General features: G+C 37.9%; 2 protein-coding genes across 7 annotated transcripts; both read left to right on the top strand.

Moving 5' to 3' along the window:
- The first annotated feature begins 4977 nt into the window (after window positions 1–4977).
- LOC131313722 (oligoribonuclease-like) lies at window positions 4978–11105 on the top strand. Of its 5 annotated transcripts, none has more exons than XM_058342190.1 (9): window positions 4978–5058; window positions 6518–6654; window positions 7051–7185; window positions 7957–8033; window positions 8831–8912; window positions 9081–9136; window positions 9931–10017; window positions 10449–10539; window positions 10741–11105. In XM_058342190.1, the coding sequence occupies exons 2-9, from the start codon at window positions 6543–6545 to the stop codon at window positions 10860–10862; spliced, it is 762 nt and encodes a 253-aa protein (XP_058198173.1). In that variant the 5' UTR covers window positions 4978–5058; window positions 6518–6542; the 3' UTR covers window positions 10863–11105. The 5 variants fall into 5 exon arrangements, with proteins under 5 accessions (XP_058198173.1, XP_058198171.1, XP_058198175.1 ...); XM_058342188.1 differs by having other exon boundaries at window positions 4987–5171; XM_058342189.1 differs by lacking the exon at window positions 4978–5058 and adding an exon at window positions 5176–5302.
- Window positions 11106–11762: 657 nt separating this feature from the next.
- Window positions 11763–16002, top strand: LOC131313263 (adenine DNA glycosylase). Of its 2 annotated transcripts, none has more exons than XM_058341479.1 (8): window positions 11763–12295; window positions 12407–12466; window positions 13316–13439; window positions 13522–13615; window positions 13888–14429; window positions 14626–14732; window positions 15333–15529; window positions 15699–16002. In XM_058341479.1, exons 1-7 carry the CDS (start codon window positions 11771–11773, stop codon window positions 15411–15413), a joined length of 1533 nt encoding a protein of 510 aa, XP_058197462.1. In that variant the 5' UTR covers window positions 11763–11770; the 3' UTR covers window positions 15414–15529; window positions 15699–16002. The 2 variants fall into 2 exon arrangements, with proteins under 2 accessions (XP_058197462.1, XP_058197461.1); XM_058341478.1 differs by having other exon boundaries at window positions 13316–13435; window positions 13518–13615; window positions 15699–16001.
- Window positions 16003–16091: the final 89 nt, after the last annotated feature.

Here is a 16091-nt window from a genome sequence, read left to right as displayed (position 1 = left end):
AGCAACTATGTCATGACAGGGCGTAATTTGTTATGCGATGGGGGATAATTTGTTTTGGTGATTTTGATAATTTACCAAAAAATGGAGTATGAGATGCTCAAGCATCTCCAACCCAGACCCTAGTAGCCCATTTGGCAACATAGGTGAGAAAAGAAAATAAATGGGTGTCGTCTTCCATTATTAGCGAGAAAAAAAAAGAAAATAGTATGGTTTCTTACCATCTCATTTGGATGGACAAAATATATGTGAGAAAAGAAAAGAGAGTTCCAAATGTACTTTTACCAAAATATCCTCCCATTTTATTCTAGACCTAACCTGATTTTAGAGAACTACTCGTCTCCATCACTCGATAGAATCAGACGTGTGGAATCACACACACACTCTCTCTCCTCATAACCTGTTGTTGAACCCAAACCAAACCTAAAGAAGATAAACAATTTGATCCCCCAAACCAAGTGTCTTACTTGTAGCCCTAGCAAAAGCAGTCTCTCTCTCTCTGGGTTGCAGCATCAATGGAAGGTTGAGGACATGAAGTGGTGGTGCGGCGGTGGCGGGAAGGTAAGGGATGTAGCAGGGGTCAAATTGGAAACCTCAAAATTTTGAACACCTGAATCTCCCTTCCTCATGGAATCACGCCAACTTTGGTAAAAAATAAATTAGGGGTTGTTAGGGTTCCTGAATCTCATCCTCTCCCTCCTTCTCTCACCTTTTTGGGTATCCAAATAAAGGGGAGATACATATTCCCTCCATTTCCTTTCTTCTCTCTCTATATCAATCCATCCAAACGAGCTATAAAAGCTCCACTTGATAGTATGGGCCCCTACAAGGGACTCCAAACTATATTTTGAGAGGATGAAATTTGGTCATTTAAATATAAAACTTGAGGAGGATTCTCTGTTTGAGATGATGAGGATTTTAATCTCCATGTGCATATAACTCTTTAATTAATATATTTGTATCTTACAAAATTAATACTTCATGCGTCTCTATTTTTTGTTCCTCGTTCTATCATAACTGGATATAAAAATTATTGTATTTTTTAGAAAAAATTTCAAAAAAACCTCTGAACTATCACTGCAATGTCAACATAAACCTCCAAACTTCATTAAATGTTAATTAGACCTCTGAACTTTACAACATTTTTTCTGTTACACCCATGCCGTTTATTTCTGTCAATTCTTAACGGAAGATCGATGCCTATGTGGAATGCTAAGTCAATGCTAAGTCACCTGGGTGGGGACCCTCATTATAACCCCAAATAAACAAACGTTTCTCTCTCTCCTTCTAGAAAAATTATTGGGTGCTCCTCCACCAAATCCCTCTCTCTCTCTCTCTCACGCGCGCGCACACACTTTTCTCCCTCTGGTCCAACTCCAATAGCGTCACCACGGGTGATTGATCCACACAGGACACAGCCAATAGCACCATACAGCTTTCTGTATTATGACACGATCGGCACCCCTCCGAAGACATCACAATCGCGCTATCATCTTCTCCACTTGCCTAGTTTTAAAGAAAATCCATACCCCATTGATAAACCCATTTGCATACACAAAATCCATGCCTGGCTCCCAAATGCCCCCTAATCTGTTTCCTTATCATCAAACCAAAACAACGGGGATGTGATTATGTGACAAAAATAAAAAAATTTCAGGAAAAATATTTTACCAAAATGAATTACAATTCTTATAATTTTGACGCTTCGTAACGGCATTTGGCTACCGGGTTGTCTGACTACTCCGCCAATACGGTCCTCACGATGTTGGTGGCTCTGTTAATTGGTAGTTTGCAAAATAGGTGGTTGGGTTTGACGACTAGCGTACAAAAGAGATATTTGCATGGTGGGGGAAGGGGGTTGCGGACCGACAATGTTTAAGGGGGTTAGTGGGAATTGTATTTGAAGGTTGAATAACAGGAAGTTCTTTATTTTGGACAAGGATTTGAGTGGGTTTGGGTTTCAATTCAATTTGTGCGTGTGTGTGGGAGAGAGAGAAGGGTTTATTTTTTGACTTTTGTTTCTTTTGTGTATTTTTTTTTTTACAATCACTGCTCCAATAGTTCTAATTTCCCACCGCCGGCAGAGCCTTGATGCCATGTAAGCATCTTTCGTTAAGAAATTGACGGATATTGACGGCATGAGTGTAATTGAAAAAATTTGGTAAAGTTCAGGGGTCTAATTAACATTTAATGAAGTTTGAAGGTCTATAAAACATTGCAGTGATAGTTGAAAGGTTTTTTTGAAAATTTTCCCTATTTTTTAATTGATACTGTGTAATAGTATAGATTTTGTTTTTACATCTCAATTAGTTTTTTTTAAATAATATTTTAGCCCGCACCCTCGGCGAAACCGATCCTCTCGGTCCATTATTGTTCGGACCTCCACAGTAAGATGTCGAACCACTTTTCTCTCCCCCCTGCAAATGACGTAATAATACTACCTGCAAAATTTTAAAACACAATTCCGCATACAATTGTATCTGTAACTGTTAGATGCATACGCGTGCATTAACGATTCCAGACACACATGCATCAACAACTCTGAATTGTGTCCGAAATTTTATTTTAAAGTTGGGTAGCTTGACTTTTGAGATTACGAGTTATGACTGATGTCTACTCTTACCAAAGTACTACTGCACTGAAGCCGTTGCATTTACCACTTTCAAAAAATTTTGGGTGCACCATGTGGTGTCCGAACATTACTATATTCGAGCTGTTCATTTCAATTTTGAATGACTCAGATTTAAAGAGAAAAACAGAAGAAGAAAGAGGGTGGTAGGGGAGAGAAGAGAGACTCTTTCGATTTGGACCGTTCAACATTTAAATTCTTTTGAACAACCCGGATGACTTGTTCGGATACAACGTGAGCTCGTCTAAGTGGCGAATTACTAATCCCCCGTGTCAGACAACCCCCCGACACGAGTTACCTCTTCTCCTTTTTACCCCCGACCCCACCACCCCCTTAAACCGAAAATGGCCCAAATATATCCGAACTCATTTTCTATTATTTTTTTATTTAATTAATAATGTTTATAATCTGTATCCTTTTTACTTTTTTATTTACTTAAAATTATTTTAGTGTTCCGATTTTCAATCCGGTTGAATCGGAGAAAAGATCCCTTTTTTTTATCATTTTATCTTTAATGGTCATAATAAAATTTTGATCTCGTAGAATCAAATATCTTTTAGGGCTAACCAACAAGAGCCCTAAAGTCAAAATTTAATTATGGCCATTTAGAATAAAATGATCAGAAAACTAAAATCTTTTCACATGTTCAAACAAATTGAAATTTTGAACACTTAACTTTTTAACTATATTTTTAAATATATAAACTGTCTAAAAAGGTTAAAAAAATTAAGTGTTTCAAATTTCAATCCATTTGAACTGATGGAAAGATTTTAGTTTTTATTTTATTTTATCCTAAATGGTCATAATTAAATTTTGACTTTAAGGCTTTCGTTAATTAGGCCTAAGAAAGTCGTAGAATCAAATATCTCTTAGGATTAATCAACGAGAGCCCTAAAGTCAAAATTTAATTATGGCCATTTAGGATAAAATGATCAGGAAACTAAAATCTCTCCACCGGTTCAAAGTTCAAACAGATTGAAATTTGGAACACTTAATTTTTAACTATATTTTTAATATATAAACTGCTTAAAAAGATTAAAAAAATTAAGTGTTCCAAATTTCAATTCATTTGAACCGGTGAAAAGATTTTAGTTTCCTTATCATTTTATCCTAAATAGCAATAATTAAATTTTAACTCTAAAGCTCTCGTTGATTAGCCCTAAGAGATATTTGATTCTGCGAGGCCAAAAATTCATTATGACCATTGAAGATAAAATGATAAAAAAAAAAGATCTTTCTACCGATTCAATCGGATTGAAAATCGAAACATTTAAATAATTTTATATAAATAAAAAATAAAAAAATAAAGAGTATAGACATTATTAATTAAATAAAGCAAAAAAAAAAACTCGGATAATTGGTTCTGCAACTTAAGTTGCAGGTGATTGCTTCAACGTTTCTTGCAGGTGATTGCTTCAAGGTTGCAGGTGATTGGTTCTGCAACTTAAGCTGGTGATTGCTTCAAGGTTGCAGGTACTTGGTTCAAAGTTGAATTTGCAACATTGATAGGATTGTTGCATATTGCAACAATTCGACAGAACGTTGGCCTATATATTCAGTTGCCTATATATTCGCTTCTATATGCCTTGGTCTATATATTCATACTTACTTTCATTCACCACATCATCACAATTTTCCTCTATTTTGATTTCATTTTCATAATTCATAAAAGAACATTATGAATCAGTACAATTTTTCATTTTCGGAAAGTTGGTGAATTGGGAACGATATTGCGAATGATGTTCCTTGTGGGGAGAGCAGCTCGATCCTACGTTGGGCGTGATTACACAACAGAATTTACGACTGATCAGGTTAGTCATTAATGTTATTATTATACATATTTGTTACTTATTTTTGTTAATGTTGTATGTATCGCGATAGAAAACATCGATCGAAAGCCCACAAGCTAAGTAGCACGCAGAACAAGAATAAACTTGAAATTATTAGGTCCATAAATAAAATACTAGGAATTAGGTCTGTAAATAAAATACTACAGTAATCAAGCAATTCTTACTTTTTTTTGAAGCAAACACATATAATATGTGTTGAAATGAAATGTGAGACTTTGGTGACACGTGGGAGCTGATTTGTGTAGTTAGTGTGAAATGCGAGACTTTCTTTTTTTCATCAGATAAAAGAGTCTTTGTTCGTTTGCCATTTTAGTTTTGTTTTTCAATCATTACCTTACTTCTTTTTTCAATCACTATCTTATTTTTCTAATTATTACTTTCACATCTCTCTATCTCTCTCTAATCATTACTCTTATTTTCAATCATTACTCTATTTCTCTTTTCACCCACTACCAAATGTCCAAAACTAAACTAAACTAAACTCTTAACCAAACTCAACCGAGGCACCACTTTCTCTTCGATCAAAGACAGTCGACATGGTAAAAAGCAGCCATCTTCTCCAACTGCTGGAGTTTGAACTCGGTAGGATGAGGATCCCGTAGAGGAGTCGCTTTCATGCCATATTCTCGATTCCGCCATTGATTTCCAACTTCATTACCAAGTCATCACTACTCGTGTGTTGCTGTTATTGTTGGGTTTGTTTTTACATTAATCCCCACTCATCTCTTTATTATGTCTTCCTTTGTTTGGACGATCTCTGCGACAACTTAGGTTGCCTCTCTTTGATGGCAACTTATTTACCTCGAAACACTGTCTGTTTCTTTGGGTATGCACAAAATATTGTTTGCTTAGGTTGCTTCTGTTTGGCATGCGTCCCCACTTAAGGCTTATTGTTGTTTTCTTCATGTAGTGATATTTGCATTAGGGTTGTGTTTATATTTTTTCCCCCTTTGTTTTCTTTTGCTCTGTTATCTATTTTGAAAACAGGAATTAAAGTAGTAGCTTTTAAGCCCTTATCGCTGTGGAGGAAAAATCGAGTTATTAGGGGTGGGTAAAAGTTCTCAAATATGGAACTGATTAATATTTCCAAATCTCATGGAGGTGTATCTGTATTTCGCGGTGTAGGTGAACATACCCGTGGAGGAAACGATCTTTACAAGGAGCTTGAACTCATAAGTGTGTGCGCCAATGTGTGTGTGTGTGTGTGGTAATTATTAATTTTTGTTGGGATTTTAAATGAATTGAATTAGGAGCCTTTGTTTGATTTAGAAAACTAGATGCCCCATTGGTGGAAAAGCATAACAAGTGATTTTACTTGATTTGTTGAGCAAATCTGTAATGCTGCACACACACACACACGCACACACACTGTACGGGTCATGCCTTTATTTATCTACAGACTACAGGTAATATGATGTTTGCTTGTTGTTAAGACTACTACTTGTGGGCGTTCGATGTCAAGTACCCCAGCCCCTTGAAAACCAAGGGGTACAAGCGATTGGGCTAATAATTAAGCAGTTCTTTCTTACAGGTTTTTAGGATTTTCTAAATGTTGGGAATGTATGTGGCTTTTCTTAGAGTATTTGGGCAAACCAAATTCTATGTTCCTCACTTAAATTCGTGGATAAAACCCAACAATGCTTCCAACTTATGGCGTGCACAACACCTCCGCAGGGGGTGGCTTGCATGGAGTCGCCAACCGCAACAAGGATGATCATTTCTTTTAGTGACAATGACCTTTTCCCCCAACTCTTCTCAGAGAGGTGGGGCTGGCATTCACAAGAGAATTTTGCCCTGCCAAAATGTTCTAATCTGCTCCACGTTCCTTGTTTTAATTGGATGTCGACCCGCTTACTTTCTTTGGTTTGGATGTCCAGTTGAATGATTCCAGAAATTGTTCTGTAACATTATTTTTTTGTTTTTTGTTTTTTGGACTATCTGGTTCTAAGGTTTCATTTTGACAAGTTTACTCTCTTTGGAGCATGACTTGCTAGTGAACTTTTGCCTCCAACGATAACTTTCTAATAAATCCACATGGCAGGAGGTGAACGATTGAAAAATAGCAAATGAATCAGTTTGCAAATGCATTTTCCTTGCTTGAAGTGGATGTTGCAGATGACAGAGAACAGACAGACTCTGCAGTACCTACTGTTCATCAGGAAAATGCTAATGAAAGAGGTTAAACTGCACATAAATCTGCCATCTTTATCCCTTTTTTTCGTGTGTTATGTATTACTGTTACTTCTATTTTCCTTGTGCACTAAAACTCAGATGAACTCAACTCTACAAGGGATCGATTTTGGGGGTCTAATCTGACCTTTGAATCGTTATTGACCTTGAACTTTGATAGACATCGTGGTTAGAATGGCGGCATATTTTTCTAATGTAGTCACATGTGATGGGAAAATGAGATTCATAGCTACGGTATCATAAAACTGCTAATCTGTAATACTTGGTTGGGAGATGAATCCTCAAGATTTTTAATTTTATTGTGCTGATTACTCCTTGCCAATTAACTTCACATTTCTGTTTTCAGTGTCTATTTGATGCCACTAAAGTGTGTCCATGATGCAGCTAGGGGCGAGGAAAAGGGTGACAGCTCAGGAGAAACGATACTTACCAAGAGTGACAGTGGGTGTCAACAACCCGTAGAAATGGTTTCAGGAGAGTATAAGTTGCCGCTTGTTTGGATTGATTTGGAAATGACAGGTATGTATTGTTTTAATTCATTCAACTAGCACTCAGTTCCTTGGCTGGGGCAAGAAAAGAGGATTCTCATACGGAATATATGGTTGTACAAAATTTGCAACATCAAACATGTCAGTGAAGTGAATGGCAGTATATTGCCTGGAATTGCTTTGATATGTAAAAAACGTATAGCTGTCTCAAGGTCTTCTTTGGATACAACAGATAAACTCTTCCTAGCAGGATTTAACTTCTTATATTTGCCAAATGGGCCAAAACCTCTTATCTTTTTGGATAAGTAGGAAAGAAAAACAGACTAAACACTCTTCTCTAGACCCACTGCGTTATATCATCCATGATCCACTTATGAGATACGTTCTGGAACACTTCCCTGTCCTCCTCAGCTTGGACCCCGACGCTGGCCAAAATGTCTGCCAAATCCTACATGAGCCTGAATAAGACTCTTCTTATAAGTTCAAAATTACATGACTGGACTCACAAGCTCATGGGAGAATTACAGCCCATGTCTAGAAATACATAATATTGACTAAATACCACCATCATACGAAACAGTAGAAAATGTATTACCAAGCCAGATTGTTAGTTATACTAGATAAAGATAAAGTAAGACTCCAGTGATACAAGAAAGATGACTATGATTAGGTTCTTGGAAAATCATGCCTTGAAATTATCCTGTTTAAATTGATATGATTTTCTTGGTTAGAAATGTTCTCATAGTCGGCTGTTCTTTGCATTCATATTGGCTGTTATATAGGTTTTTTGTTACCTACGCAGGTCTAAATGTGGAAGTTGACAGAATACTGGAGATTGCTTGTGTAGTCACAGATGGCAATTTGTCCAAATCGATTGAGGTCTCTCTCTCTCTCTGGACACCATGATTCCAAAGAATTGGTGTTGTTCACTTATGTGCTCGTTACAACATTTTTTCTAGGTTATTATCCTTTTCGTAGAGTCTATTTCCGTATGTTGCCGTTCCCAACCTTTCTGATTTTTGTCTTTATTTAAGATCACAACAATCGGTGATGTCATACTTGACAATACTGGAGACTTCAGGCGGATGTGCTAAAGGGTAGTATGCACATAAGTTTTATACATATATAGACTATTCATTTGTATTTTGCATCCTGTGCCTTTATTACTAGAGTTCTCCATGTCAAACATCTTGTATCTGTGTCGACATTCAACGCCATTGTTGAAATCAAAGAAATTTAGTTACTATGCGTGCCCACACATGTGTTAAACGGTTTAACGAGTATTAAGGAGGTGATACTATATTCACAATCAGTTGCGCTCTGCGATATGATCCTGATTCGTCAGTAGATTCTCTACCGTATGCCTCTCTGTGATTTATTATACTTCTTTCTGCTTGACTTGAGGCAAACTTCAGATGACTGTATTAAATGAAATCAGGGAAAAGAAAATATAAGTACTCTAATTAATGGTTCCGCTTTCTGGTTGCATTTTATTTTGTTTTTCATTGATCATTGATTAATTTTATCACTTGCACGATTAAATCTCATGACTTGGACCTTGAAGTGCTCTCTCACTTGTTTGTGTTAGTAGATCTTATGCATGAAAACCCATTAACGGTAGCCTCTGAAGTGATTCTCCGTTTATTGCAAACTGAATCTTTTCGTACTCTATTCAGGGTCCTGATTTGGTAATCTATCAAAGTAAGGAATGTTTGGATAGAATGGGAGAATGGTGTCAAACTCATCATGCAGCAAGTGGTAAGCAATTTGGAAATCTTAGGCTATGAGTGCTATTGCTGTCACCTTGATTGTATATGCTATTATGTTCCACCATTATGTTCCTTGCATGCATATAGGTGCATTTAAGATGGGTCTTCTTGCCTTAGCAAGGCTTGTGTAAGCTTAATCATTTTAAGTTGAACTCAGGGTTGACAGAAAAGGTGCTCCAAAGTACAACTGGTGAACAGGAGGCTGAAAAGCAGGTAATCTTTTTAGTTGCTAACCTTTCTTTTTGGCTGTGTCTTGTACTGGTAAGGCTTAAAGTTCATATTTGGGAATGGCTAATTCTTCAATGTAGAAATGCATAGTGAGTACTACAGTACTTCAATATGAGATCAAAGAATCTATCGTCTATAACTTGCTTGTGAATTTTTCACTGGGTAAGTTTAGTTTGAGCTTTTCAATAGCACACCCTTGGTAAATTAAGTCCAAACCCTTCAAGGATGCAATAACTGTTCTACGGGGTAGTATCTCCTCCATAAAGTTTGTGGCATTTTTAGAGAACAATGTCCTGATAAGTTGGTTTGCAAACTTTTCTTTTGGGGCACCATGTGGAGTATATCCTATTTGGATTGCTTGGTATTATGAACTTTGGTGAAGCAGCATGTAATGCACTTCTCATTGTCACCTTTTTCGCTTATGCAGAGAGCCAGCATGTAACAGATTGACACGTACGATAGCCTTGAAATAGTATGACTTCCATAAGTATTTGAAATAGTATCACATCGTCGTATTTACATTCTTGTAGTTCTCACGGTAACGATTATTTCTTTAAATTCAAAAGCTATTTTAGAGAGAATTTTTAGCATCCACATGAGCGAACAAGATTCCACATAGCCGATCCGAATTGATTGGGCCACAAGGTTTAGTTGGGTTTGGGTGGTTACCATTCACATAACCTGGATGACGATGCTTGATAATATACATTTTTCTGCAGCTTGGTTTTCAATTCCGTTGTTCAATCTAATCTTCACTGACATGTTTTTCCTTGTTCTAGGTTATTGAGTTTGTAAAGAGATACGTAGGCACGTATACACCTCTTCTTGCCGGAAATTCAGTTTACACGGATTTTCTGTTTTTGAAGGTAGGAGGGTTTTTTCTATGTTTATTTTTAGCAATTTTATCTTGGTAACTGGTAAGTGCGTTTTCCTTGGTTGACTGAAAACCTGTTGATTTGTCCTTGTAATCTCTGATGGTCTGCCATTACTCTCAAGTTATATACATTAACATTTCTGATTGGGAGTCATTCTGATTAATGGCCGTGTTTTGTTACTGTGGAGAAAAGAAACCAGGACTCTGTTTTCACTATCTTCAAATAAGAAAGAAGGGTTTACTTACTGTCATCTTAGCCATTCTAGCAGATGTTTTTAACTGCGAATTTTGAACATATTTTTTTCATTAGCATGATTTCCTCCAAATGCCTTCTTGGTAGTTGTTTGTCCCTTTTCATTTTTTCAAGTACAATTCGACATCTGAAGTTGTTTTGCTATATTCCCCAATTTCCTTTTTTTGCAGAAGTATATGCCAGATTTGGCCAGTCTTTTCTACCATGTAATCGTTGACGTTAGCAGTGTCAGGGCCCTGTGCTTTCGGTGGTACCCTAAAGGTAATAGTTATTAATTTTCTTTTCCAGTTCAAATGGGTACGTCTTTCTCTGCTTCATGTTGGATCTTTGTGAAAATGTTCGTTTATTTGAATTCCGTACGTAGGGTCATTCCTCCAAACTTCATAAAGCTCTGACTGGATTTGTTGTAGTTTCTGACAATTTGGCTTCGTTTCGTGTTCAACCGCCATGACTTACTGCTAGAGAACAGGAAAGCTCCTGCCAAGGAAAACAAGCATAGAGCAATGGATGACATCAGGGAAAGCATAGCTGAACTGAAATACCTCAAGGCGAATATATTTAAACCATCAAAGCAAAAGAAGTGAAGGCGGATTTCGGGTTGAAGTACCGTCCTGACCTCATTACTGATCTCCCAAAACTGTAACGGTTTATCAAACATGCCTGAAATGCTGAAGGTCTCGTCACTTGTGTAAAATCTATTATGGGGGTTAGATCATGGAGCACAACTTTCTTATTGGACCGAATCGGTATTTGCTGAGACCATGTAGTGAATCGTCTACTTGTTTATCAAGTCGATTATAAAATGCAGATGTCTGGTTCTTCCAAAAGTGCTTTAAATTTCAGTTTTCCCTTTGAGTAGCGATGAGTATCTGGGTATCTTTTCCAGATGAGTCAATCCTTGTCCAGGATTAGTGGGTGTTTTTTGCAGCATAAATCATGGTGGTGTTCAAAAATGTCTAAAACGCTACTTATCAGAAGAGTCCATCTATTGGGAATTGGGAAATCTTTTTTATTTTTATTTTTTTGGGCACACAAAAGAACTTCATAAAAAGATAAAGAGTCAATACATGAGTTAGCATATTACAACCCCAATGAACAAAAGCCAGTCAAATTAACTAAAAGATTACTACAAGTCTAAAAAACAGATTACAACAAGCATAAACAAGAAAAACAACTCCCAGACTTTTAGACCGTATGGGAAGTCTTTTTTTTTAGGTTTATGTTTAATTTTTCTGGTTCATTTTGACTAGAGGATCCATAAATTTAACCAAATGGATCGAAATTTTTGCCGCTTGGTCTTTTTTATTTTTCTTTGAATTTGTATGTACTAGTACATATGTGATCAATACATACTTCACAAGTAATGTATTTATCGAATCCAAAGCGGATGTGAGCGCGGAATCGCTCGGGTGTGAACAATAAGCTAATAAATTGCTGGAAAATTCACCAGAAACCAAAAAATATTCCAAAAAACAAATCAGCTTAGCTTGACATGCCATGCCACTCACAGCCAACCCGAACTAGTAGTAATATTTTCAAACAAATCGCTTGGCGGGGAATACTCTGCTCTTCGAAATATTCGCCGTTATTATCCATGGGCTCGAAGAAGAAGACGAATGCAGCGGCGGCTGCGGCCGCGACCACCACCACCAGAAAGAGACCACGACGGATCACTCGCACGAAACCTAAATACAACGACAACGAGGAAGAAGAGGCACCGACAGTGTCGGACATTGAAGACTTGGGTTTCAGCAGAAACGAAACCCTAGAAATCAGGGCTTCCCTCCTGGAGTGGTACGACCTCAACCAGAGGGACCTCCCTTGGCGAAGAATCAGCAGCTGCAGCGTTGAAGGCAAGGATGGTAACGACGAAGAGGAAAGTGAGAGAAGGGCTTATGCTGTGTGGGTTTCTGAAGTAATGCTTCAGCAGACTAGGGTTCAGGCCGTAATCGGTTACTTTAACCGGTGGATGCAGAAATGGCCTACTCTTGGTCATCTCGCTCGCGCTTCTCTCGAGGTTTTTTGCGCCTCTTTCTTTGTGTTATCGATTGAACTCGTGTTGTTAATTTTGTGAAGGATATTAAAATTTTTTTTTTTTTGAGAGTTTTTATTGCTATGGTTTGTGCAGGAGGTGAATGAGATGTGGGCGGGTTTGGGGTATTACAGACGAGCACGGTATCTGCTAGAGGTGAGAAATTCCTACGCCGCTGTTTTTCATGTTTGCACTTATTTACATAGCTTAGTTCCTTGTGCAGCTGGATATTTCTTAAACTTTTTGATATGAATCTTCTTTTTTTCTTGGGTTCTGTTTGGTATTTTCAAAGTGTACTATTCGAGATAATATTTCAACAATATCGGGAGTTTTTGATAATCTACTGTAACGGGAGGATTCAGACGATTTGCACTTTTGCACACATTGGTTAAGTGCTACAATTCCTCTAGCCAAACCTGCTGATAAATTGTTGTTGTTTCAAGATTCATAGCAAGATGATTATTTTGCATATTCCAGATTGACCTTTGGGTTGACGAAGGTACTCCTTTATCTATACTCAAATGAGGATAACTGGTCCACCTTGCCAGTAATCGTGGAGTTATAGGGTCTAGCAAATTACAAGTGAGAGAGCTCCTCATCTGAGAAGCTTATAGCAAGCTTCCATGAAAAAATGCCATTCCTGAGTAGGTGGGTGACTTTGGGGAATGGACACAGCAGCATGTATTTCTCTATCCGTGCCTACTTCGTTGGGTGAACTCAATACCTCATCGTGACATTCTTAGCCATTTGGGTGTTGGAATAAATGAGCTGCTCAAATCGGCTGAGAAAGTTGGTCCTCTGTTGTTTGAAAACACTAAATAAATTGGTCATATCTTCCATCTTTAGAAGAGCAAGTGAGTTTAGGAAAACAATGATACTTACAGTGATTATCATGCTATAAGACCATTTTATTTTTTGTAAATGGATTGAAATCTTTGTCTTAACATTTCAGCATACTGTACTTAATTCTGTGACTCCCTTTTTGCCTCTCCCATGACCTGTTAGGGAGCAAAAAAGATTGTTGAAGGAGGAGACATCTTTCCTAAAACAGTTGCAGCTCTTCGGAAGGTCCCAGGTATAGGAGATTATACAGCAGGTGCAATTGCCTCCATTGCATTCAAGGAGGTGGGTACCTGTGTTACTTCCTATTCCAGTCATGAAAGGAGCATCTTCGTCCATTTCATTATTTCAAATTTTTGTGTTTTAGGCAGTGCCAGTGGTTGATGGAAATGTAGTTAGGGTGGTTGCCAGACTAAAGGCTATTTCTGCTAATCCCAAACATTCGGTCACAATCAAGAACTTTTGGTAAGTGTCATTTATTCCAGAATTTGATTCAATATAGGGTGAGAAGGGATAAAACGTTGCTGTTTTGCTATTAATGCTCAGGTAACACGTATCCAGGTAAAACACTATTTCCTTCAGTGATGATACTCGGAATTAGAGGAAAGGAATGATGTAACTGTCATAATCCTGTCAGTGAACGTTTTGTTGTCTCCTCTAACTAGGATTTTTGAAAATGTTTTCCAAGAGTTTTTGGCTATCATGTCTTATTTGGATTTCGGATATATTTTGGCCAGGAAGCTATCAGGGCAATTAGTTGATCCTTCTAGGCCTGGAGATTTCAACCAGGCTCTAATGGAATTTGGTGCTACAGTATGCACTCCCTTGAGCCCAAGCTGCTCTGTTTGTCCTGTCTCAGCCCACTGTTGTGCATTATCTCTGGCCACGAAACAGAGATCAGCACAAGTTACAGATTATCCTATAAAGGTTGTAAAGTCCAAACAGAGACATGACTTTGCTGCTGTCACTGTCGTGGAGATATTGGAAGGCCAAGATACTAAAGAGGAATTTCAACTTGATGGTAGATTTCTTCTAGTAAAGAGGCCAGAAGAAGGTTTACTTGCTGGCCTCTGGGAGTTTCCATCTGTCCTGGTGGAGGTCGAGGCTGATTTGGCCACAAGAAGACATGCTATTGATCAGTTCTTGAAGAAGTCTTTCAAATTAGACGTCAAAAAGTCTTGTTCTGTAGTTTCGAGGGAAGATATTGGAGAATACGTCCATGTGTTCAGTCACATTCGTCTTAAGATGTTTGTGGAGTTGCTGGTTATACGTCTAAAAGGTTTGGTTCTCCTCTCACCTCTCCCCCTTTCACATACATGTACACGTGCTGCCGTGCACATGCATGTGGGAGACACCATATGCATGCCAACACCATGCACATGCTGTTGTCTGTTGATGCGCGCGCACACACAGATACTCATGAGTTGGTGTCCCATACTGCGCTAAAATTCTTCTTTGCTTCTGCTGGCATGAAGGCGGGAAGCATGTTTTGCACGGAAAACCTGACAGCAAAACTATGGCATGGAAGTCTGTGGATGGCAAGGCCCTTTCAAGCATGGGATTAACATCTGGAGTCAGGAAGGTAACAGACAAAGTTGGCAATCCTTCAATCTAGATTTCTGTGTTAAGGTCCCCATTTGAAGGGTATTTCCACTTTCCAATGGCATCTCAAACGGAAAAATGCTTAATATTACAGTTGGCTAGTATTTCTGATTTGAACTTTTATCCGTTCTTAAGATGCACGCTATTAGCTTGTCGGTAAAAACTGGGTTTTGGCAGCCTGCTTGTTTTGGATCATATACATGACCGGTTAAGGCGGACTGAGCGAATTAAGCTCTGGCAATATTTGTACCAGGTGGCTGTTTAATGTTCACGTTCTTGGTCTTACCTGCTTATACTTTTCCTATTCCTCAAGCAATGGTCCCTCAGTCCTCGAGTACGAAATTCAACCCCATGACATGCAAAGTTGAGCGTCATCAAAACTGTGATTTACAAATTTATCCATCATTTTCATGGTGGAAATATGGAATGCCAATACTATTCTTTTTTAATTTTTGATGAAGTAAGATGCAGTAAAATCATGGTTTGATGTCCTTATCTTTGTATTCGAGTTGCATATGTCTACCAATCTGTATTTACATTATCATTCTGTTTGATCTCATAATTTATCTTCTGTATGCAGGTTTACTCTATGATTCAGAAGTTCAAGCAAGACAAATCAAAACCCATCAATGGAAAAGCAACAAAGAAAATGACATCATGAACTCAAAAAGTTTTGGTGGTGCAGTGAACTAAAGAGTTCTTGACCTCTAAAGTCAATCTTGAAGATATTCTGTAGATAGCTTCAAGTCTCTCTTCCAGAGAACACTGCACCATTTGGTAAGCAACATTCTATCTCGAACAAGATTTACTGGCAAATTGAGAAGTTATGGACAAGTCTTTTTTTTTTCTTTTCCTTTTTTTTTTTTGAAGGGCGGGGGGGTGCTTAGCACATGATTAAGTCATTAGACTGCATGTTTAATGACAATTTTGCTGTGCTCTTCCTCAGCAAAATTGGCGTCAGTTCTCCAATTTCTATGCAAATGAAGGAATATGCCTTGACCATGAGAAAGTGGCCCGTTAATTATTTGACTATCTATTTAAACTTTTGCTACTTGTCACCGGTCAACCTTTGGGCAATTTTAACGACGTCTGTCAGCTCCAATGCCGCGTTGCAGTTTATTGGACTTGTAAACTAATTGTAATCTAACGTTATTGCTAATGTTGTTGTTGATATTGGAGATTATGTTGCAACAAGACGTGAGTTATAGACTTCGCGGCATGCAATTGTAATCTCTCTCTCTCTCTCGCGCACACACACGAAACAGGAGTTGTGGTTTAAGAAGTTTGGTCTATGAGTGTGTAGTGTGTTTTCTTCCCTACTCGTTCTTGATTTCCCTCC

This window comes from Rhododendron vialii, chromosome 13a (assembly GCF_030253575.1).
Source record: "Rhododendron vialii isolate Sample 1 chromosome 13a, ASM3025357v1".
Taxonomy (NCBI): domain Eukaryota; kingdom Viridiplantae; phylum Streptophyta; class Magnoliopsida; order Ericales; family Ericaceae; genus Rhododendron; species Rhododendron vialii.
This window is presented reverse-complemented; position numbering and strand designations above follow the sequence as displayed.